The 27,131-nt window shown below is 41.8% G+C and overlaps 1 protein-coding gene across 1 annotated transcript; it reads left to right on the forward strand.

Annotated features, from left to right (window-relative positions):
- Positions 1 to 536: 536 nt before the first annotated feature.
- Positions 537 to 25,850, forward strand: foxo1a (forkhead box O1 a). The gene is made up of 3 exons (XM_085131384.1): positions 537 to 1,529; positions 21,091 to 21,282; positions 21,671 to 25,850. Exons 1-3 carry the CDS (start codon positions 906 to 908, stop codon positions 22,856 to 22,858), a joined length of 2,004 nt encoding a protein of 667 aa, XP_084987510.1. The 5' UTR covers positions 537 to 905; the 3' UTR covers positions 22,859 to 25,850.
- Positions 25,851 to 27,131: the final 1,281 nt, after the last annotated feature.

A 27,131-nucleotide genomic window follows, 5' to 3' on the forward strand; every position in this document is an offset into this window, starting at 1 on the left:
TGGATCTAAAACTTGCGGATGCGGAATCCATTCATTTTCTCTAATCACGTTTCCCGAGCAACAGGCTGCCACACAGCCCGCAGAGCGCGATATTTCCAGTTCAGTGCTTAAAAATTGGCATCGTCCAGTTTTAGTGTGAACCAAAAATGACCCCAGGTTATAAAGACGCCCTGATGGTGCGCCAGTGTAGATTCTGTCTGTATGTTACTACACACGCTACAATTACTCTTACAGAGTCTATAGTCTGCTTTCAATACTAACAGAATATTTAGTTACCATTGCTTTTATTTAATCGTAAATAATGAATGATTTAGGGTTGCTAAGTTTTGACCTAAATACAGGATATTTAGGGAAAAGCAATGGATATAATTTTTCTGTAGAAATCTTTTTTTAAAAAACGTAAACAGGGAAATCTTCCACATTTGCTATCCACAGGTTTACTTTTTTCATTGAGTCTTTCGATGCAGTTTATTGGTGCTTTTCGGCTGTCAGTCAAATGTGGGCGGTGTCAGCTGACAAATGATACTTCCAGTAAGTCCTCACAAGCTGTACGTACAACAGAGTCAACAGGCTGTACGAGGAGCATACGGAGTGTCTGTAGGACTGGACAAAAACAAACCAGCGGGTCAACACACTGTGACCGCGTACTCGACTTTACTTTACTTGAAAGACGTTTTAGAATCATTCTTTTAATCAGCTGATTTTTTACATTTATTTTTAATTTTTTATCGACTTGGGATGTAACTTTCAGTGTTGTTTCCTGCGCCCAAGCGGAGCACTCTTTTCCCGGTCAGTTTTATCTTGCGTTCGCTCACGTCTCCGAGGCGAAGTTGCTGCTTTTGAGAAGCGACAGGTTCGTCACAATTACATGACATTGTAACACTTTTCTCACCCACCTTTCGACCATGGCGGAAGCGCCTCAGCAGCCACACCTGGTGGAAATCGACCCGGATTTTGAACCGCTGTCGCGGCCCCGGTCGTGCACTTGGCCATTGCCCCGGCCGGAGTTTATCAACCCGGGCGACTCCAACACCTCTTCACCAGTCCCATCTGTCAAGCAGGAACCCGCCAACAACACCGAGTTCATCAACAACCTGAGCTTGCTGGAGGAGACCGAGGACTTCACAGAGCAGAAACCCATCATCCTGTGCACTGATTTCCAGTGTCAGGAGAACTGCGTCCACCAGCAAGCTCCACAGCAGCAGCAGCAACATCAGCAGCATCCGCAGCAGCAGCACCCGAACCCGCAACTCCCGCATCAGCAGCAGCAGCAGGTGCCTCTGCTCTCCACCCCGGTCGGCTCGTCGTCCTCAGCGGCCGCGGCCGCCGCTGCTGCCGCTGCCCAGAGGAAGAGCAGCTCCTCCCGGCGAAACGCATGGGGGAATATGTCATATGCAGACCTCATAACCAAAGCTATCGAAAGTTCTCCCGAGAACCGACTAACTCTCTCTCAGATTTATGACTGGATGGTGAAGAGTGTGCCTTATTTCAAGGACAAAGGAGACAGCAACAGCTCTGCAGGATGGAAGGTAACTACTTGTCTTCTTATTCTTAACTCTGTGTGTGTGTGTGTGTGTGTGTGCGCGCGCGCGCGCGCGCGGGTGTGTCTGATAAAGCACTTGCTTGTGGTACTTCTTGTATAAAAGGAAAAATAAAAAAGTTATTCATTGGGGAGTTTTGGTGTGTCTGTGGGTACTTAACAGTGGGTTCACAGGGACTTCATTGTGCTTTATGCTATGTTTTTATCTCCTGTGGTATCACTGTAATACCCCTCCAGGGATTTCTGGCTTGTCTGTGGTGTTCAATAGTCGGTTTATTGTGACTGTATAATGCATTTGGTCAGGGTTGTTTATTTTTTATCATCCATCATCATTTCGAGGGTTATCATCATCTGCAGAGACTTATGCTAATACACAATTTGCTCCCTATGCATACTTTTCCCTGGGATTGACAAAAAGCATGCACAAAGAGTTGCGTAGCTGCTAAGTTAGTCCCATTCATGCTCACATGTCCTCTTCCATTGTTATCCATCCACTTAACGACCGTTTTATGTCACCGTAACTTTAAGCAGTAATCTGACTTGATGATTTATATGAATATCCTAACTAAACGGAATATTTCTTGTCCCCAAATTAATGCTTCCGTCAGAAAATGTTTGAGTTGTGACTTAAAATCATTTAGAAAGATCTACTCTTTCAGTTTTCTTTTTTTTAAGGCTAAATCACAGTTTTCCATAACAGAGTGCGGGAGCACTGAATGAAGCTTTATTTATACATCTGTGTTGTAAGGAGATACCAGCATTCATGTGTCCTAGGAACTGTCCCAAACATTACGCAAGAGGGGACTTAAAATTTCTGATGTGGTGGGACAGGCCCTCCCACTGAACACTATTGAAGGGCGTAAACCTCTCTTTGGAGACGCATAGTTTCATTGGTGTCTGACAATAAATTAATGACAGTCTACTCTCACAGCAGGAAATCATATTGAGCCTGTAGCCACGCAGTGGCCTCTGTTGTAGTGTTGTAGGCTGTCTGGGCTGCCGATGAAATTTAAAGCTTTTGTTTTTTGTGTTCCCGTGTCAGCAGGATCCCATGTTTGAGTCATGTGCTGAGAGATGACACATTCAGATCAGTCACAAAGGCTAGAGAGAATTTCTTTTTTTTTTTTCTTTACTTTGCACTGAATCAGACTTGTAGACAGATATTTTTCCCTAATTAATCATTCACACGCGACCTGCATACTTTTGCCAAAAACTACCACAATAAACGCCTTCTGGATGAATACGCCTTCTGCGTATTCATCCATTCATCTGACTTTAGTGTTTGCAGAAAGGACGCAAACTCATGTTAGGCTGTCAAGTGTAGTCCTGTGAAGACAAATTAAATGAGAGTGGAAAAACCCCTTCAGTGTAGTGAAATATCCCCCAGTAAACAAAGCAGGCACTGGACAGATGTGTTGCTAGGGTGGTGATATTGTCCCAGAAGCCATTTTTCCCCTTCATTTCTTCTTTGTATGCCTTCATACTCTAAAAGGTTCCAGCTTTGTGCTGCTCTCTGGCTTTGTTGTGATTTGTAGGCAAGGTGCTTTTAACATAAAATGTGTGTTTTTTATCGGTGAGACAACAAATGAAACTTTTGAGTGCAGTGTGTCAGTGTGTTTGTGAAAGAGGTTGCTTGAATTTCCTCTGTGTTTACCATGCTTTTAAGCATGTTTTCCCAATGAGCAAGGGATGCTAGTCATCCTTAATACTCTGTAGTTTGTTTGTAAAACAAAAATCCGAATGCTGCATTTTTATGGAAATTAAAAGAAATAATCAAGTCAAGAATCTGTAGGCAGTGTGTGGTAAGCTGAAACCTCGAAGCAGAAACACCCACATGGTGTTAGTCATGTTAAGTCAAATTATCAATAAACACATTTTTTTAAAAACTGGATGAGCAGACTGGTCATCCAGTTATGTGTGCGTCATCATTAGTACTAGTACTCCAGTGACCATAAAATGCACCCTTTTTCTTAGAGCAAAGCACTGTATTGTAGTGTAATTAAGAAGTTGCGTAGCAGAGACTGGATATGACAAGTGACTGAGTGTTAGAGACTGCAGCAGAGTCGCAGTGACACAGTCTTAATACGTCCTTGTCACTTCATTAATAAAACTAAACCAAAAAAATAAATAAAAAATCAACGTTCTCACTTTTATTGCTTGCATTTAGCGTGTGACATTTTTGCGTGTGACTGGCGGCTCAGCCACCGCTTGGGCTCACGGCTTATCCTGCCATGGTGGGGGTGTAAACTGAGTAATACTGTGGGAAAGCAAAGTGCCATTCATGGCTGCGAGGGGAGTTATTCATAAAGCTCTCCTCTCACTTCCACACAGGGGGGCCGTCACACATTGTCTCTCCAAAGCAACCACACTCATGAGGTGGGATAGAGAGAAAGTATCTGTGCCAAAGATGATGATGTTTAAATATAGCGTCTGAGAGTCATGCATTTTGGGGGGGTTTTTTGTTTATTTTTTAATTTTATTTTTACACAGAATCATCTTTTAATCTACTTAATCTATTTATTATCATTATTTATTATCGCTGTTCCCTTTTAAAATGTGCAAAATGTCTTTTTTCTGAGACCAGGCTTTGTTATCTTCAGTCCTTCTATGTATTATCTGCCAATGGGTGAAATGACCTGTTGGAAGTATGAAAATATGTAAATTGTGTGGCAGATTTCATTCCAGAAGGTCTGTAGACATACAAACAAAAGCGCTTAAGCTAAATATTGGACTGTAGTTAATCAGAGAACAACTTTGCAGCTAAAACTGTGCCTAGTCTTTAAACAACTGATTCATCACAGGGGAAAACCAATCTGCCCATTGGTTTTAACGAATAATAAATAACCATAAAAAGTTTGAGTCAACCAGCGCACCTGTCTATAATTATGAGTTTTGACAATAGAGCTATATCAGCACAAAAGCTATTAGGGAATAGCTCTAATCGGCCTCGTGTCAGTGGTGCTAAATTGCATTTTTTCTTTTCTGACTACACGAGAGACCAAACACTGATGTTCTCACATGTTAACACTTAAGTGTTAAGCACGAAAGTTTGCATAAAATCTTGAGGCAGAGCTTTTAAGATACTGCTTTGGGTAATATGCCTCATTAGTCGTTGAGCTGTGAAATGCAAGCTATTTGCAAAGTCTCCACACAACTTGTGGCCATTCATTTGAACAAAACGTGGCCATAATTTGCTGCTGAGTTACAATTGTTAGCATTTGTAAAGTAGATGTGGCCATCTCGATTAGGTTACAGTTAGGTGTGTTCAGACCATTCTGCTTCTCTCAGGTAGCCTGTTCCTGTTCCTCCCCCTACCAAAAAGAATAGATTAATCCTGAATGGCTATTGATGTAGCACTTGTATCCTTGGAGAATGATACCAGCAATTGTCGAAACAATGAGAGGCTATATTGGATGAGAGCATATCGGTCAGTCTGATGACTACAGCGCTGCCAAATAACTGTTGATTTTTATCCTTTGAGGTTTCATGATAACATTAAAACACTCAGAATAAGAACATATTCTGCAGCTTGTGGGTTGAAACACTGGTTGACTAAGCTTTTTCATGGCCTCTGACGTAGATAGATTTCAACAACAAAAGCAAAACCCGAGTTCTTTGTTTCTAGGAAGCAGTGACTGCTCAACACCTTAAAATATTAGTTGTAATTTACCTTTGGATCAGTGTCTCAGAACCTGTTAAAGATTATTCCTCAATGTTGCTGATCTTTCAGGTGACGTGGCTCCCCTAAAGTGAACTGGTTGAAGCACGTCTCTGTGATTAGAGCTATCTACTCTTAATTGTTTGAGGCTGAGCTTGATTCTCAGCGCTGCTGATCCTACACAGTTGGTCGTGTCTGAACTGAGTCATGACAGCCTCCACACTTCTCAGGCCGTCTGTGACAGTGTGAATTTCGAGGACAGTTGTGCCAGGTGGGACCAGCTTGGAGAAGCTCTCAGAGTGGACTGGACATTGGCCCTGGCACAGGATGCCATCCAACAGGAAGACGAACAGATGGCACAAATGATGCATCACCAAACCTCTCTGCAGAACTGCTTATTTTTTTCCTAATATGTCCAGTTCTCCAGCAGACTGCCTAACTTAAAAAAAAATCATGCTCCTTAAGTCACTATAAGCATTACAATCAGGATTTCATATTGCTGCACGCACACAAACATATGCATGCATTAGGTAGCCAATATTATAAACATTATGTATGCAGACACTTGCATATATGCCAAAAGTCTGTTCTTTTGTGTATTTCTCTACTATAAGTACGTCACTACAGGATAAATATTTGCTTTTCACTGATGGAGCTGGATGGCTCAGGTACGCTTTGATGTCAGTTACCAGATCAATTTGGCCATGGGTGTTCTCTGTGCTCGATGCTCTCTTGACCTGAAATTCCTCAGCCTACGCTGGTAAACACTCCCACGGGTCTCAAAGCAAACTGTGCTGAAGCAGACAAACACGTAGGTCCGAGCAGATTGTACAGCGAGCGACACGAGGGTCATTACCATGTAAATGCACCTGTTGACTCCAATCCCTCTTACCGTCTTAGTCTCACAGTAAGCAAGGTTAGCACCACACAGGTTGTGTAGTAGTTAAGTAATCAAGAGTCATGGATCCCATGGACCTGTTTAGAGTAAAGAATAATGTAGACTGTGAAACTTCAAATAGCCCAGTTTGATAAAATAAACTTTCTCACTTTTGTTTTTTCCATCAGAAAAACATATTCTGCAGCAAAATGAACCTCAAAAATATCAAGACAAAAAAAGAAACTCTCTGGAACACGTGGAACCATTAACAGTGACACCTGGTTCTCTATACTTCTTTTAAATTGTTGACATAAACAACGGCATATATCAAAAGGATCCAAGAATTATCTTGGAAAGCTCTACTTCTTGGTTTTTTTTGCTTTGTATAGGTGCAGTTCTTTTAATTCTAGTTATTATCTGTTACCTTTGCAAACTTGTATTGGCTAATCTTTAAATTATTAGTTTAATCTCATAAGTTGAATACGTAAATGAAACATAATGCTGTTGAAAGCACCTGAACAGATCAAGTATATTATGGAGCCTTTCAGTTAAAATTACTGGAGCTTGAACTACAGTGTGATGTAGAATATATGAGATATAACGATATGAATGAAATCTGATATTATCTTGTGTTTCAGCAGTCATGATACGACTGTAGTAAAAACTGCTCTGCACTCAAATTGCTAGTGTGTGTGAGTGTGTTTTATTCCAGTATAATATGAGCTCCAGCTCATTGCTAGAAACGGTTTAACCCAAAGCTGAGTTCTTAAAAGAAACGGATTACTGGTCTCAGAAATGTCTTTTAGTTTGCAGTATATAACGCCTTTAAGTTTAATTGATCAGTACGAGGATTTAGAGTCACATTGCACCCTTTTTTAATGGTCTTAACTTTTGCAGATGATGCAGAGCTGAATCAGATTGCTGCTTGCTATCTAAAATGGATTTACCAGGAGTGTGGCTTAAAGAAAGGAAGAAGCAGAGAATTTAGGTATTCTAGCTGAGTGAGCAGAAAGCTGGTGGTGCTTTATCACCAGTCACAGGCGGTTTGTTTCTCTGGGTCTGAATGTGTATTAGTAGGACAGATAGCTGGATAAAACAGCAGTCCTCCTGTGTTTGCTGGTTGGAAACAAACACACACATGCACACACACACACACACACACACACACACACACACACACACACACACACACACACACACACACACACACACACACACACACACACACACACACACCCACACACTTCTCACCCCCCTGAGGCAATCAGGGAGTCCAACCTTGGCACTGCCCCAAGACATGAGGGGCAGCTGTGTTTCTCAGGCATAGAGCTGAAGGAGCTCTCCTCACCCTCCTCCCCATTTCCTGACTGCGCCGCCTGCCTCTCCATTCCTGGTTTTCTGCCTCAGCACAAAGCGGGCCACACTTGGTGTTTTGAAGGGTTACTAACTTCCATCTCCCACCCCACTACCCGAGCCCTGCCATGGCAAACCCCCAAGGAGCTAACTGCTTACTGTCTTTAGGGGAAAATTAAGAAAAGGGAGAGAAAACACAGCAGAGGACCCAGAATGCTCTAAGTTCAGTCTGGGTGATACTTGTTAGGAGTTGCATAACAAGACATTTACTGGAATCAGGGAGCCGCAGGCCAAAGTCTGGTGCCACTGGTTAGTCAGCGGAACTGTGAGGCACTGTGTTAGAGATATGTGGGACGTTAGTCTACTGTGTGTGCGCACATAACCTGGGCCTCATAATTAAAGCCCTGCTGCTGGCAGATGCGCAGACATGATGGCAGACAGACAGGCTGACACAGGGAACATTCCAGTGCAGGCTTTTATATCTTTTTTATTGTGGCGCGATACTCTGCCTTTCCTTTTCTCCCCAGCTGATTTTAATCCAGTATCCACTTACGACCGCCTCTCCCCTTCACTTTTTGTATCGCTTAGTGCTTTGAAGTAGTGAATCACCATAGCTGGCGCACCAGGGGTGTTAAAAAGTAGCTGTGAGTATTGATGATTGCTACCTGTTAGTCTTTAACCATCTCTGCCTAGGACTGCAGTAATTATACCTGTTATCAGTTAACATATCAGTCATTTGACCCTTTAATTGCCCATTTTGTCAATTCAAATTGTCCTCCAAGATTCAAAGGTGACACTGGTGAAACTGAAGACTGTTTAGAATATCTAATCCTGAAAAAGAATGACATTTATCACATTTCAAAGAGGCAGCAAACGTTTGTCCTTTTCGGTTGACGTAAGTAGATCCACTTGTTGAGGTGGTTTTGGCTGTGCGTAGTATAGCAGCGTGATACACATGATGTGATGTAACTGTGCTCATCCTCTCAAACTTGATTGAGCAACAGCGTGAAACTAGTAGTTCCACACATTGTTTCACAATGCCGTGTTTTCCTTCTGTCCTCCTCCATATTTGTTTACTTCTGAGACCCGGCGTTAGCATTACCCTCTGTTGTCTTTTATTGTTACTAAGAAACACTTTGTGATATTGAGGGGTCACCAGACTGCAATAACAAGCAATGTGGTGCAACGTTGCTGTCAAATGATTTTTGGATGTTTAAATCTGCGTGTGGAGCACGTGTGTTTTTATTTAGGAGTTAAGTCATTCTGTTTCTATCGCATCACATCCTTTTAACCTCACATGAGTATCAACAATTGATCCCACGTGGAGCTTCTCTCTGCATTCACGTCTGTCTGTCTCAGTCCAACAGGCTTTACAGTTTGCAGCTCTCTGTAAAGCAGAAAAAAGCAACATTTTTAAGTGCTTGGGGTTGGCAAGATGTTCCAGAGGGTCTGGCAAAAACTATGCAGCCAGGAATGAGCCTATAATGAGAAATTATACTGAAAAACCTGAGAAAAAAGAATCCTTCCTCAATGCATTTTATTTATTTTGAATGTGAATGTACACCTACACCAGTTGGAAATAATGTTTTTGTCCTCAGTTAGTGATGTAGCCAGGACCACAACTGGTAACTTATTGCTAAGTTACTTACAGAGCCTTTATCTCGCTGGAAAGGAAACTGGAAAACCCCATAAAGTGCCCCTTTCATGTCGTGATTTCAAACAAATCATGCCAAATGTGTACACGGCTGTTTCCACCGCCTCAGACACTGTCATGACAGAGCTCCGCAGCACTCCTGCCAGAGTTTTGTTTTGTCAGTTCTTTTGCTGGCTGAGGACCAGATCATTCAGGAGAGAGATCACTCAGTGATTGTAGTGTCCAGTAACTGTGAGTAAATAGAAGTGATATACAAAAGATACCAGTAAATACTAGAGCTTCATTCAGCCTTACGGAGGAGTGGCGCCTACGCAGGTTGCTTTACGCTAGAGTTGAAAATATGAAGTTGACATCCAGTGCCGTTGTCAGGTAAACAGTCATTTAGGATGAGTCAGAATGTTTTGTTTTTAAGATTATGGGTTTGGTAGTAGCAAGACAAAACCACGTGATCTTTTTTCCCCCTCTTCTTTTCACAACTTCTCATCAGTCAGGAAAATTGAAAAAAATCTTCTGTGGGGTTACCATTAAGACCTCAGCATTGTTTTATGGTGTGAGAAGAGGAACTGTGGTGTGGATTAAAAAAATTTCACCGTAGAAATAAGAAGTGAAAACCCACGGTGCTTCTTCACACTTGCAAATTTCGCATCCCGTCAGTTTCTCATAGCTTTTATATGAGTGTGAACTAGCTACAGACACACAAGGAGTGAACAGAGCAACACTTTAATGGGAAGGCTCACTGCTGAGGGCCCCAAACCACAGGCATTACCCAGACCCACATTGTTGTGCAATTCCTGCCCTGAAGCGATTATGCACGGTGCCTGTCAGGCTGGACTGGTATTATCACACCATCACACATCCATTTTGGCTTTCTGTCACATACATGAACACTCGTTGGAACTGTACAGCTGGCTGACATGGGTGGAAATTAAAATCTACACTAAAATCAGAAGTGCTGTTATGACTGTACATCTGAAGGCAGGTTTCCCGCTTCTTTGTCATAGGAACATAGGTTATTTCAAGGCCAAAGTGCACACACCTATAACTGAACTGTCTTTGGGAGTGTTCCCTTTAGATTTGCATTGGTGTTGCAACATTTTGTCTGTTTTGTATAGAAAGGCCTTTGTCTGATCAAGTGCTTATGGGTGCAGTGGGTAGGGCAGTGGTTACTTGACCTTAATTGGAACTGGATTAAAACCTGAAATGTACCAACCAAACCCTACCAAAGAAGGATATCAGTTTGTCATTGTTGGCTTATGCGAGAGGTGCAAAATACGTTTCTCCTGTAACTGCCTGTATAAATAGCGCGTCGTACGTCTGCTCAAAATAAACATCAGAGTGTTTTTTTTGCTTTTTTTTTTGGTGGAGGTGAATATTGCTGTGCAGTCTGCGGGTAACATCTCTGCCTTTTAGTGCGGCTCAACTTTCAGGGTTGCTGTGTTGGATTCTGGGAAATTTTGCCATGTAAGTCGGGCCAATTTGATGTGTAATGACATGTCGACACATTCTACTCTCAGTGATTCATTCATACTGTGGTTGATGTGATTGACAAGCAAGATTTCATTGAAAAGAAAATGGTCTGTTTACAACGCCGGCATTTGTTAGCAATTCAGAAGCGTTTTTGTTGTGTTAAAGAGGGAGCCATTGGGAAAACGGTGGGAAATGTTACGATGCTCTACGAATCAAAAGAGAGAATCCTTTCTTTGTCGTCTTTCACCATCGAGCTGCTTTTGTGATATTTTGCGCCGTGCTAATATTGACGCTTTAATACTAATTGTTTGGCATACATGTCTTAGGCAGTTATTAATTTCCCCATCACTCTAAAAAGTCTGAATTGCACAATCTGCTTTGTGCAAACATTAGACTCTCAGAAAAAGTGATTAATGTATTGTTGCATAAACTTAAAGTAATAAAAGGCAGCAAGGATATTATGTCAGCTGGCTGCCGTAACTATGGAAAAATAATCTTTTTTTCTAGAAACTCTTATCTCTGCTAACCTTCCTTTTTAAGAGGTGCAAACTTCAGCCTGAGACTGACAGGAAGTGGGTGGTTTGAAAGCACTACAAGGTATGCAACACGGATAGTGATGTCATCAGGAGAGGAAGCAACACTGAGAATGACGCCAGATTCAGTGGCTTCTTCCTCTTCCAGCGTTTCCTTCATTTTTCTCCTTTCTTCCGCACTGCTCAGTGCTTGGAAGTGAGTCAGTGTTATTGCTGATTATCCTTCAACACAAACTTTTTACATGTTCTTTTCAAATACTTAAATGTCGTGGTTCGTTGTGGTTTAGACTTAATATAATAATAGACACAGTATAAATGTTGAAATGAGACTTGCCCTGACCTGTACCGATGCCAGCTTTTTAATGATCGGCGTGACTGAGGTCAGTCTAGGCTGACTTAATGTCATACTTGCCATCTCTCGCTGTACCGAACAGTGTGGGACACATCAGTCTAGTTTCACTTTATAGCTCATGAGAAAACAGAGCCCTTCACAAACTCTCGTTCTTTAACTCTATCTGTGGTTACCTCTGCTGTCTTCACAATGCTTTTATATAGCATAAGAAGACGCTGAAATTGAAAGTATACAGTGTATGTCTTTTAGTGGTCTCTCTGGTTTAATTTTCAGAAAAGATGGAAATAACTTTTAAGATAACCATGAAAATATTTGTCTGCTTTGGTGTCTTCTTTAAGTTGCATTGTTACAGTTTTTGCATTCCTGCTCCATTTGCATACTGTATGTTTATATGTTTTTTTTTTTCATATGTGTCACTGTAATTTCCTTTTTAAAGTGAGTCCATTAAAACCCACTTTGTGACAAAAAGAATAACTGTTCCAGCGCATCTTTTAAGGTTTCTTTAGCAATTTCCTTTCTCTGAAAACAGTCACTCGTGAATCATGCCAATTTTAGAACTAGAAAACAGGTAAGTGCATTACAGATGTACAGAGTCTGATTGATGTGCATTTTGTTTTTTTGTTTGTTTTTTTTAGATTTTGTGTATAAAGCTAAAACAAGAAAAGCTTTCAGGACCTGCGTTTTTCACCGTTAAACTGTGATCAGTTAAAAACATGTTAACGAACTGTAGCCAGCTATGTGTTCGGTACAGCAACTACATTTTCTCGACGATGGAAAGAGATCTAAGAAAAAGTTTAAAAGACCGCTACTGTGACTTTAGTTTCAGCCTAAGATGGTAGCAGTGATTTCCCACAGTAACAGTGCTGACATTATGCTCTCTTTTGCACTCTTGAAGTATTAACCTCCAAGTGATGTCCTTTAATTTTGGTGACATTTTTAGTGCGTAACAGGAATCTCCCTGCTGCTTCAGAAGGTTACTTTTGAGAAGAGACAGTGTTCAGACAGTGTGGGCGGTCATTTTTTTTCTCAGATTTTCTGCTGATGTTTGAATTTTAGCAGATGTAGCTTTTTCTTTTTCTTTTTTCTTCTTCCACATATTGCTAAATCTTCTGAGCGGAGACTCCAGTCCAATGTATTTGTATGCAGTCATTTTCTTAAAGACATTTTAGAAATGTATCAGTGCTTTACAGTCTGATTATGCAGCACTAAGGAGACCTGTGGTAATGAGAAATCCTCTCAACTATGTCACTGAATAGAGATTTTCCACTGGAAGCCATAAAATAGCTTTGGGATATCCCTGTGTTTGCTAGTTTGAACTGGGGTAAGAAGCATATAAATATAACCCCCAAAACACTTCCCCCACCCCCTGTCAATCCAGTGGTGGGCCAGGCCCATGGAGGCAGGTCACCAAACAGGCACCCAGCAGTGGTCCACACACTGCATCTTTATCCAGGCAGAGCAGGCAGCAGCCCAGCCCAGTAGTTGTGCCGATCAGAGGCAAAAAATATCCTCGCTCCACAGACACTGCTTTGTGCATTTACAGACTCGCATTGTGTTGCACATAGCAACACATGCACATATTTTAGCATGGTAAGCTTAGCCAGCACAACCTAGTCCCTGTCTATACACATGAGCAGCATGCTGCACAAGCCTGAGTCAAGAAATTAACGAGCACAAGAGAGAGCACAACATGTAAACAGAAAGCTGCCGTTGCTCTTTTTGCTGCGTCATTATTTTCAAAGTGTCTTATGCCCATAAATGTCACTAAGACCCCCATCAAGTGTTGCTGCCAAGATTTATGTTGGATTTCTGCATGCTTGACTGTGCTCGTTCGATTGTTTGAGTATATAGTTTAAAGTTTGGTCACTCACTCGCATATTCCGCAAAGTTTTCTTTGGAGTAATTTGTCCAAATATGAGGCCTGTCCAAAGTAGAGGAAATGATAGATGATATGTTATTCTCTCACCAAGCTATGTGTGTTTGGCTCCATGATGAAAGCAAATCCTAAGTGGGGAACTGCTTCTTAAATGTGCAGTAAGAGTTTTATCCACCATTGTGATCCTGTTGGAAAAGCCTACCTGGATAAGGCTCCACTCTTTCCTTTTTCCTCTTGTTTTGTGCAGTCAGACGGGAAAGTTGTGATTAGGAAGTTGTGGCTCTTGAACCCACTGTTTTCTCCAGCTGGTCCCTTGCTTTTGTACCTACCAGGGTCTCATTTTGCGGTGTTTTGCATATAAACCAGAAGAATCAGTATCAGGACTGGCCAGCGCATCCTGTGCGGATACAATGCAGCAGGAAGTTCACTAATAGCCACTCTGCCACTCATCTCACTCGCCACTTGTCTCACACTATCAGACGGTGATGAAAGATCCTCGAGTGTCAGTAGCTTTGCTGTTTCTGCCCCAATGCACAAAACCACTCACAGGCTATTTATCATTTGTCTACAGCGTCTGAGATCGATCAACCTTCAACTTAACCATCCACTCGGGCTTCCAAGCTCTGTATATGTGTGTGTGTATCAGTGTGCGTGTGTGTGTGTATCAGTGTGCGTGTGTGTGTCTGGGCGAAGGGAGGGGGGGGGGTGGTTGCATTAAGATTGCTCGCAGAGGATTGAGAAAAGGCGATCCTGCCAAAAGGCCGTCAGTAAATACATTTGCAGACAGATTTTCTCCTGCGTGACTCGCGTTTTCTGCCTTTCCTTCTCCACTTTACGACGTTCATATAAGTCAGCATCTGACAATGACCATTTTGAAGAGGTACTTTCCTGGAAGACATAGAGTGCTACTTGGACTCATAGAACTCTAAAGTGAATTTGAGGAGCTGCACACTGAGTGCTCTGTCTATTGGCCTTCTCACTCAGCTCTCTTTGCCAAATTGATTTATTGAAAGTTGACGTCAACGGGTGAGCAAGGGACTGTTCTTGCTGCAACATGAGTCTGCGATCAGCTGTGGCAAGTAGCATGCATGCATGATGTCCCTGGGGAGCAAGTGAAAAGGACAAGGGAGGAATAGAAGACTAGGAAGGGGGTAGGATGTTGGGAGAGGGCAAAAAAGAACCTATTTCTAGCTAGAACCTTATCCTGGGGTCAATTTCCATTTTTAATATGAGACTCTTTTTTTTTTAACTGAATTGTGGCAAGATAGATTTCCTTTTATATCGCTACCAACAGTAACACGTTTGTGCTTTCCTTATTCCTTAGCCAGTTTGACCTAAGGCGTTGTGCCGTGCCACTTGTTGCTATGCAAAATAAATGGCAACAATTATTTCCTTTTCCTTAGAATATGTTTTTTTTTTTTTTTTTTAAAAAAGATGCTATAAATAATGAACCCAGTTCTAAGGCTTTACATTTCCTGTGCCCTGCCTTTTATTTCCACTGCCTTTTATAATCATCGCTTTATTGACTTTAGTAAATAGGTCAGTGATTATCACTGGTCAATTCAATATTGGTGCTGAAGATAACATATCAAACTGCAAATACATGAAGTCATCACGGTCTGGTCAGATTGCTCTGCGAATGTGGCAGTGTGAGTTTGTATTGGTTTATTGTTGCACATGTGTGTAAGACAGAGACAAACAAATTCATTGGAAGTAGCTTGACAATTTGGGCAAAAATATTATCGCGTTTTTATCATCTTGATGTAAAGAATGGTCTTAATATGCATGTAATAGCTGGAATGAAACTCATTCACTATGTTTGTTAGACCTTAAACGAGAAGACTTAAGAAGGAGCCTCCAAAATTTTAGGTTCAAGGAGTAATAGCTGACTTGGTTTAGAACTAAATCCTAAATAAATCCAATGGTGTAAACTATTCAGCACCTTAACAGAGCACCAAAACAACCACAAAGTATTACATACAACTAAATGTCTTGATAATATGCAAAGACATAGATGATGAGCTATGAGCCCAATTCTTAGGAGAGACGTGGCTGAAAAGGAAGACACAGGCATTCGATGCTAAGTGGGTCATTTTGGGGACTGCAGGTTTTGTTTCTTGTACTCATAGGATGGTAACATCCCCCTTTGGAATGGTGGGAAAAATTATCTTGCGGCAGATATTGCTCTAGTGTTTATAGTTTTAGAAATCGAAACTATTTCCAGATGCTGCGAGACCACTCTTTACCACAGATACTGATGTCTGACTCTCCATTTTCATTTTGTTCCGTCTCCATGCTCTACTTTGACTGTGAGGATAAGGTTGAGCAACCCAAAACGAGCATTTATCGGTTTGATGATTGGCCCCTGCAGTGAAAAGTCTAGTCCTCAGTTCACAGGTCTCCTGCTCAGCAAGGTGAGCTATAGCAACCCAGTTTTTAAACACTTAAAAGTATTTTTCAATGATAATGATCAAGATCACTGAATTGCATAACACTAGATGGGGCAAAATATAACCTTAGTAATTTATTTTCTGATATTTTAACAGTTAAAAAAAAGTGATTGTGAAGATGTAAAATCCTTGCATTGTTTGGAAATTTGTGACAATATTTGAGATACTTTTGGAAAAGCCTTTTGTAGGGAATGTGGCTTTTATATGCACATAAGGAAACACTGATCAGTTACAACTAGTGTAGAAATCTCCCCAGGTATTAGATGCCACCCCAACCATCCAAAGACAAAACAAGAGAACCCAGAAACAAAACAAAAAAACAAAACAAATGAGTCAGACTCTGGACGAAAGAGTGCTAAGTGTGTCTGACAGAGTGGAGAAAGTTATCGCAAGTATATATTTAGATGACTTCATCGCAGCAAGCGAGAGTTCATTCGGTTTGTTGACCCATCACCTCACCTAGAGCTGTGTTCTCAACCCCATCCTGTTGTTAAGCGGGCAGACATGCTAAGCTGGTGTTAGGCTAATAGCTGGTTTACACATTTTCTGTCTTGACCATATTTCTCGCCCTTTGCCAGACTCAGCACAAGGCTCCAGACGTGACCCAGCTGCAGCTTTTAGGGCTACTTATCTTGGTGGTTTGAAATGGTGCGCATACTCTATAGGTTGTCGTGTCACGCACAGGTGCAGACATTACACATACAATAGCTACTTACAGTGAAGAGCTCCTCTTAAGGCTGAAAATTGCGTAACGAAAGGTGAAAATGCACGGCAAGGACAGCACCGTTTCTCTAATGAGTTCAGTGGAAATAGTGCATGGAAACCACATTTTCACTTTCATGTGTTCCGTATCTCTGGTAAATGTGTGTGAAGCTATAGCTGCTGGCGTGTGAGATCATAGATGCTGCACGCTTTCAGTCAGTGAGGTGGGAGCAATGTTGCACTTTATACGTGTAGCTATATGGCCTTTGCAGCTGAGGTTTCACTTGCGGGTTTACATTATTCAAAGCAGCACTGCATGTAGGTGGTGTTGCGCTCTTCTGGGGATTTTTTCATTAGACAAGTTGACATTTGAACGACACGGAGAGCTTCCAGCACCTTGGTCAATTTGAAACACCTGTGTGGCACCGTGTTTAGATTTTTGCAGGTACTTGGCTGCAGTTTGCAAGTAGAAGGAGAGGTAAGCAAGCAGGCTGAGAATAGGATAGGTAGGGAACAAAAGAGCAGATGAATGGAAACAAGATAAAGAGGGGAGAGAATGCTGGAAAAGAAGAGATGAAAGTAGGAAAGAGCAGACAAGGCGAGAGGAAGAGGACATTGAGGACAGAAGCAAAGAGAGGGTGATGTACCGAACAGTGTGGCCTTTCAGTAGTGCTGCCAGAGAAGGAGTTTTTAAATCAGCACAGTGTGTTCTTTACTGATCCAAGCCCACTCTGTCACACAGCTCCTCTTTCTGCATTTCTTAACAGCCTACATTCAAAACACATTCTCCTGGACTCAAACCGCCCAGACAGCCACGCTGCAGCCTCTTGCCGAGTCGTGACATATTCAGTCATGTAATTCGGCTTCAGCAGTCACGCGACAACGTGAACTTTGCTTTCATTTAATGACTGCGGTGTGACATCAGACATCAGGGATTATCGCCTGTCGTCAAACATAAACTCTTTTGGCAGCGGGTTTTGGGGAGGCGATTTTTGCGGTGTCCACTTGGCTCACGACTTCGCATTCCATGCCTTTTTCTCTGCTTACTGACCGCCATGTTTCCTGTGAGACAGGAAGTCAGCTCCGCTTCCTGTCACAGTCCTCTTTCATGTGGTCACTTCCTTGTGTTTTGCCAGTACGGCTGTGCTGTGTTGACCGTGAACGGAGGTGGTGCTCCTCACGGCGAGCTCGGGAACAACGGAGAGAAGGCTACAGTGTGCGCGCGCATGTGTATTTTAGTCAACATTTATGATTACTCACTGCAAAGAAGATTTCCGCTCTCGTTAACTGTATAATAATTTCAAGCACATGTTAATGTGTTAGCATTGTCAGTGCAGATGGTGGGTTTTTTTGTGTGTGTGTGGCAAGAAACGGAATGTTCTGCTTTTGAAATGACAAAGTGTTATGTCAAATTTTCATGCAACATAAGATAGGACCGTCCTCCAGCGACAGTAATCAAGAGTTCACTTCTGCGAAATTATGGGTTTTGTAACCTTGCTGAGGAATGTTGATTGTGATGGCTGCCTGGCTGGGAATCCTGCCTTTACTGTTTCCTAAGAGATACTAACAAGTTGGCTGTGATTACAATTGAACTTTGCACACAGTGATTAGCTGGAATGTTTAGATTCCTGTGTACTGCAGCCAGAGATAAACCAGTGTCACATTCAGTCAGAGGACCCCACAGCCACCCCTCCCCTACACACACACATGGACACACACACCTAAAAAAAACCCGCATACTTTTAATTAAAAAGATATTAACAGGAAAGAAATAATGCTTGCCTGGTCTTAAAGAAGAAATGCTTCATAATTATGAGAGCAAAGGGATTTCCATTTGTACATCTGCATTTCTGTGTGCGTGTCTGTTTGTTCCCAATAGCGTGTGTTTAAAACCAATATATCACTGGAGTGAGCTACAAAATCAAAACCATACTGTGCTGCTGTTTGTCCTACTGCCATTCCACTAAAAACATGAGCTGGCACTCTCTCGCACGCGCACTCGCGCACACACACACGAACACAGTGTGAGACGAGGCTTTTCCACTGGCCCCACCAGACGCACTCAGCCACACTCCCCACACGGCACACCAAGTTCTGCCGAGTTCTGGCATTTACCATCAGAGCAGCTTTTATGACCCTTTGCTGGTACTCCCTGCCTTGCATCAATATTTTTAAACTGGGTTTTAAAATGTTTTGGATTATTACACCCTGCGTTCTAACCGTGACATTTGACAAAGCAGAAACCTGGGTCACTAAAGTAAGAGACTTTAGCTGTGACTTTCTGTCACCGGGATGATATAGGGCTGCAACAGGACATCCCGGCGTCGATGCACACATTGCGTTCATTCCTTGTCCCAGCAGAGCTGAAATCAGCAGCACTCGTCGCTGTCATGGGAAAGAGAGGCTCATGACCAGACTTTACTCCTTGCGTTTTGTCATAGCTACCGATGTGCAGGAGGGGGAGGAGGGGGAGAAAAGCATTTACTTGGAGAATCATGGAAGGGCTGTCACGTACCTCAGATCGTGCAAACTAAACCACAACTATTGGCTGAAGCAGTTGGGTCATTTGATTCAGAGGTAATTACATTCATTGTGAAGCACCAGTGTTCATGCAGGCCCACATGTGCTCTACAGGCTCAAGTCCTCCAGTGAGGAGGGGAAAGAAGGAAAAGTGTGACACGGAACAGAAGATGTTGAAGGAAAATAAAGGACAGGGAAATAAAATATGGCGTGTTTTTTCTGAAATCCAATTAACATATCCAGCGACATTTATGTTATTTAAAAAATAATCACTTCATAATGAAGCGAGTCCAGCTGTGATGGGGGAATAATGTATTTTATGGCTCTAACGGTTTGAGAAAATAATCAAATTATGACTTTGCAATTTCACGAGGATGAACTCAGTCTGGGCTTCAGAGGTTGACCCGTATTACCATCTCAGCGTTTGATCATTCTTTTTGTTTCAGTTTGTTTCTTGCAAGCATCTCAGCTTTCGCCAAAATGACCACAAACCTTTAGTCTTTGAACTTTTTAACAACAGATAAAGACTATTGTGTGTTTCCTGCACTGTCTAAATATACATGAAAATGGGTCAAATTAGCCGGCTGTCACTCTAAAAAGTGTCACATGCTTACACTTATCATTTTTACACGTGACTATGCTCAATTGCAATCCAACACGTGATGCTGAGGCTGTAGAGAGCAAAGGACACGTACCACTGAAACAATAGTAAGCAGGTACTACATGCTGCTTTGCAACAGGGATCATTGATAGTGATAGTATGCTGAAAGAAACCAGCAATAGTAGCAAAGCAGATGAAAATGCATGAAATGAAAAACCTAAAATAAGCAACTGTGTAGATTGACAATGAGAAGACTGAGGTTGACTGCCTACAAATACTGCAAATCCTCTAGACTGTATCAATATTTAGTCCTGCAGTCATCACCCCAGTATTTTTCCAACAGATAAATTTCAAAGCTGAGAAAGTCCTGTATCTCTTATTTTAAAGAAATAAAAGTCACTAGCAATGAAAACTGTGGAATAAATTATACTGGGTGTAGATTTTAGTGTCCAGACTCTAAAGGGATGGTAGAAATGAGGAGAAGCGGAGGTGAAGGCAGAGCAGAGGGCAGACTGTGAACCAGATGTGAAGCGGTGACTCACAGCAGGAACAGCCTTGATGACGTTAGACACCATGCATGCTAAGCCGTGTGTGTGTGCCGGGAGTTTTAGCTTTTCTTCCAAAACAACAAGCTTTACGCATGCACAGTAATGTCTGGACAAGGCTCATTACTTCATGTTAAGACCTGGACAGAAAATGATGCAAAGCCTTGAGACTATAAATTATCATTTGAGGTTAAATGGTCACTTCAGTGACAGTTTAGGCTGATGTAGAGTTTTAAAATCATTACGGGCTGAACAGCAAATTAACTCTGCGATGTTGAAGAGCCAAGCGTCCCAGTGCACGTCCAACTTCCCATAAAGCAGGGGCGACGTGCTGTCTTACTCTCTGCGCCGTGCTTAGCAGACATTTGTTCAATATTCTCGCTCTTTTGTTTGCTCTGTTTTAACAACGCTTCACTAGCTTCCTGCACAAAAATTAGTTTTTCCACTGGTGGTGTCACTAAGCAACGTTACAGCGCACCATAAGTGTGTCTGTAAGGAGGAAAGATTAGTCTATTTCCTCCCTTTGATTTTGAACTGGTTTAAACAAGACACATAGTTAGGAGGAATGTGGTATAATAGCATTTTACAATAGGCCCTTCTGTTTTTGGGAAAGCCCACACCTACAGTGAATTTGGAGAAAAGAGTGTCTGCAGTTTAATCCCCGCTCTGTTTAGGATATTGCTCATGGAGTAAACTTACTGACATCTATTGTCTGTTTGCTTGTGCACATGTGTTTTTTGAATAGCGAGCGGCATTAGATTGTTGAGTGACATTAAAATCTCCGCTTTCTCCTCGTAAGTCGGCTGTAAAGCTGAGCGTGTTTTTACAAAGGACCACCTGTACAGATGGATTTGCACTTGTATGATGAATCAGATCTGAGGTGTTGTCGGAAAAGGGCATGCTTAAAACCCTCTGTTTGTCCGCTGCTCACCCAGCTTTTCTCTTTCTCCCTTCTGCTCCAGAACTCCATTAGACACAACCTATCCCTCCACAGCCGCTTTGTTCGAGTGCAGAATGAGGGGACGGGCAAGAGCTCATGGTGGATGCTAAACCCGGAGGGCGGGAAGAGCGGCAAGTCCCCGCGACGCAGGGCAGCCTCCATGGACAACAACAGCAAGTTCACCAAGAGCAGAGGAAGAGCAGCAAAGAAAAAGGTAACTCGTGCTTGCGTGGTCAGAAAGAATTCTTTATTGATTTACATACTAGATTTTATTGATTTTTTTTCAATACTTGTTTACTCACTGTGTATGCAATGTGTACAGTACCTTGAGATAATGTGTTAATCTGCCATAGTTTAAATAAAGGTTAATTGAAGCAGATTAACATGAAAAAAAAAATGCTATTGATTGAAAAGTAGTCACATTCTTCTTGTCTTTAACTTTGTTCTTATATTACAATATATGGACAGTGGAAGAAAAGCTTAGTAATAGTCAGCCCTGTGTTTAATTTTCAATGGTTTCTGCCTCACTTACAAACTTAAACTGACGTCGCTGGCATGCATAATATTACTGGTTCACTGACAGTCTTCCTGTCTCCCCTCAGCTGTCCCTGCAGGGCGGCCCTGATGGAGGTGCAGACAGCCCAGGCTCCTACTCCAAGTGGCCTGGCAGCCCCAACTCCCACAGCAATGATGACTATGATGCATGGAACAGCTTCAGGCCTCGGACCAGCTCCAACGCCAGCACTCTTAGCGGTCGCCTCTCGCCCTTTGTGCCTGAGGATGACCTTGGAGAGGCAGACGTGCATATGGGCTACCCCGGAGCCCCCGGGGCCAAGATGACAGGCACGCTGCCCAGTCTCACAGAGATGACAGGCTCTCTGGGACACAGTTCTGAGAATGTCATGGAGAACCTCCTGGACAACCTGAACTTGCTCTCTCCAAATAACTCTCAGGTTGGAGGAGGGGCGACAACCCCTGGCTCCTCCCAGTCCTCCCCTTCTCCCATGATGCAGCCGAGCCCTGGGTACCCCTCTTACAGCTCGCCCAGCATGGCTTCCCAGTCTCAGCAGGAATACCACAAGTGTGTGTATGGCCAAGCAGGAATGAACAGCCTGTCATCTATGCCACTGCAGACACTGTCAGAGAATAAATCCAGCTTCGGGCCCAGTATGAGCCAGTACTGCAGCACCGCAGGGCTTCTGAAGGAACTGTTGACATCAGATACGGACCAGCACGGAGAGCTAATGCCATCAGTGGACACTGTTGTGTCTCAGTCCAGCGGAGGCTGTATGCTGCCACCATACAACAGCAGCCAGCATGCAGCCAAACTCATGGGAGGAGGAAGCAGTCATCCACATGGTCTCCCTCACACTCATCCCCACAATGTGCACAGCCCAGCCTCAGCCACATCATCGGCTATGAATGGCCGTTTGCTCATGTCCTTGAACTACAGCGGGGGCGCCACACGTTTACCGACAGCCAAAAGCCAGATGCAGATGCCTTATGGCCTCTCTGCCCACCTCGGCGGGGGAGGCATGCCCGGCGGCTTCTGTCCTCTTAACACCAACGGATACGGTCGACCGGGATTGTCAGCACCCTCGCATCAAGAAAAACTGCCCAGTGACCTGGATGACATGTCCATTGAGAAGTTTGAGTTTGACATGGAGACAGTCCTCCATGACACTCTAATGGACGGGGACTCATTGGACTTCAACTTTGAGCCAGTGGTGACCCAACAAGGTTTCCCACATGGGGTGAAGACCACCACGCATAGCTGGGTATCAGGTTAGAGACTGTGATTCACAAAAAAGTTCTTTCTACTTAAATTCCCGTTGCTGACATCGTCACAATCAGAACTGACATCGGACTAAAAATGTATCTGAAGATACTTTCCTTATTTGGACATAACCTGCAGTCACTGTTCCACCATCATTTCTGTTTCAAAAAATACTTCTCAGATCACTGCAGCAGACTTGACCGGTCCTGATCTGCTGAGGACAAATGACCACCAGAGTTCTTGAAGGTGACGTCAGGATTATTTTCTGAAATAAGTCAGTACAAACTAAGTGCCAAACGTTTTGCCTTAACATATGAGCCAAACTGAAACACACATCTCTGGTTTACTATACAGTAGTTGTAATCTTTGCAGACAATACTGTCAACTACAGTACCATCTCATCATGGTCATCTGCAGAAGCAGCAGCAGAGCAGTCTGTTTAAGAACTTAAACTCACACCAAGCTGTTTACTGTGTCACATCAATCAAGATTTTTGTAATGGTGATCGATTACTGCTGCGGAGAAATCAAAGAAGGTAATCTGGCGAATGGGTTATGTTGACAGACATGATTTAAAACAAGAAAAAAAGAGAGAGATCTTTCTCAACGGATCCTTGAGTGATGTTACATAAAAAGTTACTTCTTGAATGTACATATTGTAATCATACAGTTTGTGAAATCATTTCTTGTCATGTATTTTTCACAATTGTAAATAGTGTTTACAGAATGGAAGCAAAAATCGAGGCAGCAGAAATGAGCCCCACAGAGAAAACTGGATCAGACTCTTTTCGACCGTGCTAAGTGGACAGATGTGCGCTTGAGATCAATCGGGCTGTAAAATGAAAACACGCGTTTTGATTTCTTGTAAATACATTAAGAATGTCTATTAAAAATGATGCAGTTAGATGTTTACTAGATTCAGCATAAATTATTTGTGGTTAATAGAGATTTATGCTGGTGCATAACCTGCACTCAGACATGAGAATTGTTCTGGGTCATTCGTCACTCTGAACCTTAATACCACAGGGGCCTATTTATTGTGCCTAACAAAGTAAATTTAGACTGCAGGCTTGAAGGGTTTTATATTGTAAATGTCTACGGTCCATACGATACTCAAATCCAGCAGTCTTGAAGAACGGTGAACTCTTTCTTGTCAGTTTCCTACTTTGACTTTTCTTTAGAAGTCGGGAAGAAATAAGTGACTGTAAATTGTTATTGTTATGGTTTCCTGAACACTTTTTGGCGCTGTGAATGTTACGAGGTCAAGACGGTTTGGATAAAAGATATTCTCAGCGCTACTGTTGTTTTCACACCAAGGCTGCATAACACCTGCAGAAGACGCCGCCAGTAACCAGCCTGTGCCCTGCTCAGTTTCACAACTTTTTGTATTTTCTTCTGTGTCTTAAAAGGTTACTGTGACTGATTTAGATAGCACAGCGTCCAAAAGAGCCCTCTCATGCTGTCAGTAGGAACAGACTTACTGCTTTCACTGCCCCTCCTACCTCTACATATCATCGTGTCCTTCTAAACATTTGATATTATGATATCACGTGACTTGATAGCGCAAATTATCATTTCCGTAACAGGTCTGTTTTAAATTATTGTTCGTTTTCCCAGCAAACTGCCACTAAGTGTTACGTGTCTGATTCTTTATCTCAGCTTGTATATTTGCATTTTCAAACGGTCGTTTCCCAGTCGTTGCTGTTCTAGCGACAAACTTTTCAGCCCGTCAGTGACTTTTATTAAGCAGAATCAAAAGTAATACTCAAGATTATATCTGTAAACATAATTGGTTCTCATAAAATTGACTGGTTAGGTGGCAGAGAGACAAAGGCAAAAACTGAAAGTCACCTATTTACATTAGTCTTGATGTTATGATGGAGAAACCGCACACAGCAGCAGGCGATCCTGTGTCGCTAATGAATTTACCTTCAGCCACAAGTGAAGGTTCTTGAATTAGTTTTGAGTTTTCTTTGGTTGAAATGAAAACCTGCAAACTCCAAACCAGCAAATGATCCGACTCCAGTGACGTAGATTTTTTTTCTTTTCTTTTTTGAAGCCAGGGAGTAAGCAAGTTTATGTAGAGTCAAATTAAATGCTTAACATTTCAAAAGGCAGAGGAGCCAATATAGAAGCTGCTTTTGGGCTTTATTGCCAGGTGTTGCCTTTTCTTATCCAAACATGCCATAATGTACTATAGCCAAATTTGCCTTTGAAGTCAAAGTGATATATTTAGCATTTTTATCATGTTATATGTTCAGAACTATATATATATATATATATATAAACATATATATATTTGTGCCGGTCACTCAAGTCAGGATAAACTGTAATGAATCCACATAGGTTCACTCTAAAAGTTAAAGAGTTGTACTAAGTAAATTATATCTTTACATTTTTAAATGATTTAATCTATGCATTGTATTCTTTAATTTTATGTTGCTATTGTTCTATTTTCCTTTTCTTTGAACTTTTAACAGAGATATTTTATTGTAACATAGTGCTGTGAGATGTTATGGTGTTGTCAAGACTCTATGTTTCAGATAGTTCTATGGGGAAAAAAATGAAGTTTATTTAGAAAATAGAAAATGCAGTGATTGATATGCTAAGCTTTTGTAAACTGACAATGTTGTTTTTATTGTATTCAGCTACAGTTTTTAGAAAATGGCATCAAAAAGCAAATTAATGAAAAAAAAATGTCAAAGATTTATCGCATTTTTAAAATGAAACACACAATATTTATTCATTAGAGAAGTCCTGCTCAAAATGCAGATCCTGGACCAATTCAGATATTGCACTTTCACTTGTATATTTAATAACTAAGGGCTCCTCGTAGCAAGAGGAAGAGTTCCTATTACATATTTTAAATGAAAATCTGTTACATTTACCTTGAGCAGGTATACAGGAATAAATTGGAATTGTGCTGTGTGATATGCAATCAATACAAATATGTAACATGTTCAATATTAATGTATTAAAACCTAAATAAATGTACTTATGTGTAAAGGATGTGTCATATTTGTCATTCGTCAATATATATTCATGTAAGAGAGTCTTCATGCAACTCTTTACAGTCCCACGAAAAACAACGTACACCCCATTATTCAGACGCTTTTACACTCTTTACCGGTTTCTCAGATCACTGTGGGGAGATTTTGGACCACTCTTCTTCACAACATTACTTCAGTTCATTGAGGTTTACAGGCATTTGTTTATGCACAGCTCTCCTGAGGACTCGGTGCAGCTCTAAAGTCAGGTTGAGGACCCAATTTTGGCCAAGCATTAGATGTTGGAGGGATGGCCTCACATTTGACTCAAGAATACTTAGACTATTTCATGGTCGACTCGATGACTGCACCATGCCTAGGTTCACTAGGGGGACCAAATCGTCACCCCATCCACTACTGTGCCTAAAATTTGTTTGTTCTGATAACATGGTGCTGTGCATTATGGCCACACATCTCTGCTTTGGTTGTTCCATTGTTCCAGAAGTGTTGTGGTGTGTTCAGATGCAACGTTGCAAAGCTTTCTCCTTGTAACCCTTGCAAACAAGCCATACTTATTCAGGCATTTTCTAAACGTGGCGTCATGAACATTACCATGATGACTCAGCCTTACGGATGCTGAGATGTAGCTCTTAAGTATTTTGGAAATTCTTGGAGCATTACATTGTCTGATTGTAAATTTGATGGGATGTCCGCTCCTGGGAAGATTGTGGCATTGTGTTAAAACACATTTGAATTCAAACGTCTGCTTTTATAGAGAAGTTATAGATGATACAAGCTGCCATTGCAATTGCTATGGAAACACTAAAGATGTACTTCCATTTTTTACAGGACTGTGTAGGGCCCTGCAAAAACTTTTTTTCACATGGCTGAAAATTATAATGCACGAAGCAGAATTTTTATATCAGAATCTTGGACTTTTGGTCATGAGCATGCATGCTAAACATTCACACAAACTGTCAATGTTTCTTGGTTAAATAAGGTTAAACAGCTCGAAAACCTCATGCTCAATAAAACTCAGAGTTATACATTTGACCCCACACGACTGGTTTTTTTTAAATATAATTTAGGTGATTTTCTAGTAATATGCCAGGTGGATGGATGAATGGATCCCTGGTGAGGAAACTCAGATGGCAAAAACTACAGATCAAAACGTGAAAATAAGAGTTACATTTCCCAATGCATCTATGTGTAATAATGACAAACAATCAGACTTAAAAACTGCCTACACATTGCCAAAGGAAGATAAAAGACCCTCAGAAGAGAAGATTGATGCCATACG

Source organism: Neolamprologus multifasciatus, chromosome 14 (assembly GCF_963576455.1).
Source record: "Neolamprologus multifasciatus chromosome 14, fNeoMul1.2, whole genome shotgun sequence".
NCBI classification, from domain to species: domain Eukaryota; kingdom Metazoa; phylum Chordata; class Actinopteri; order Cichliformes; family Cichlidae; genus Neolamprologus; species Neolamprologus multifasciatus.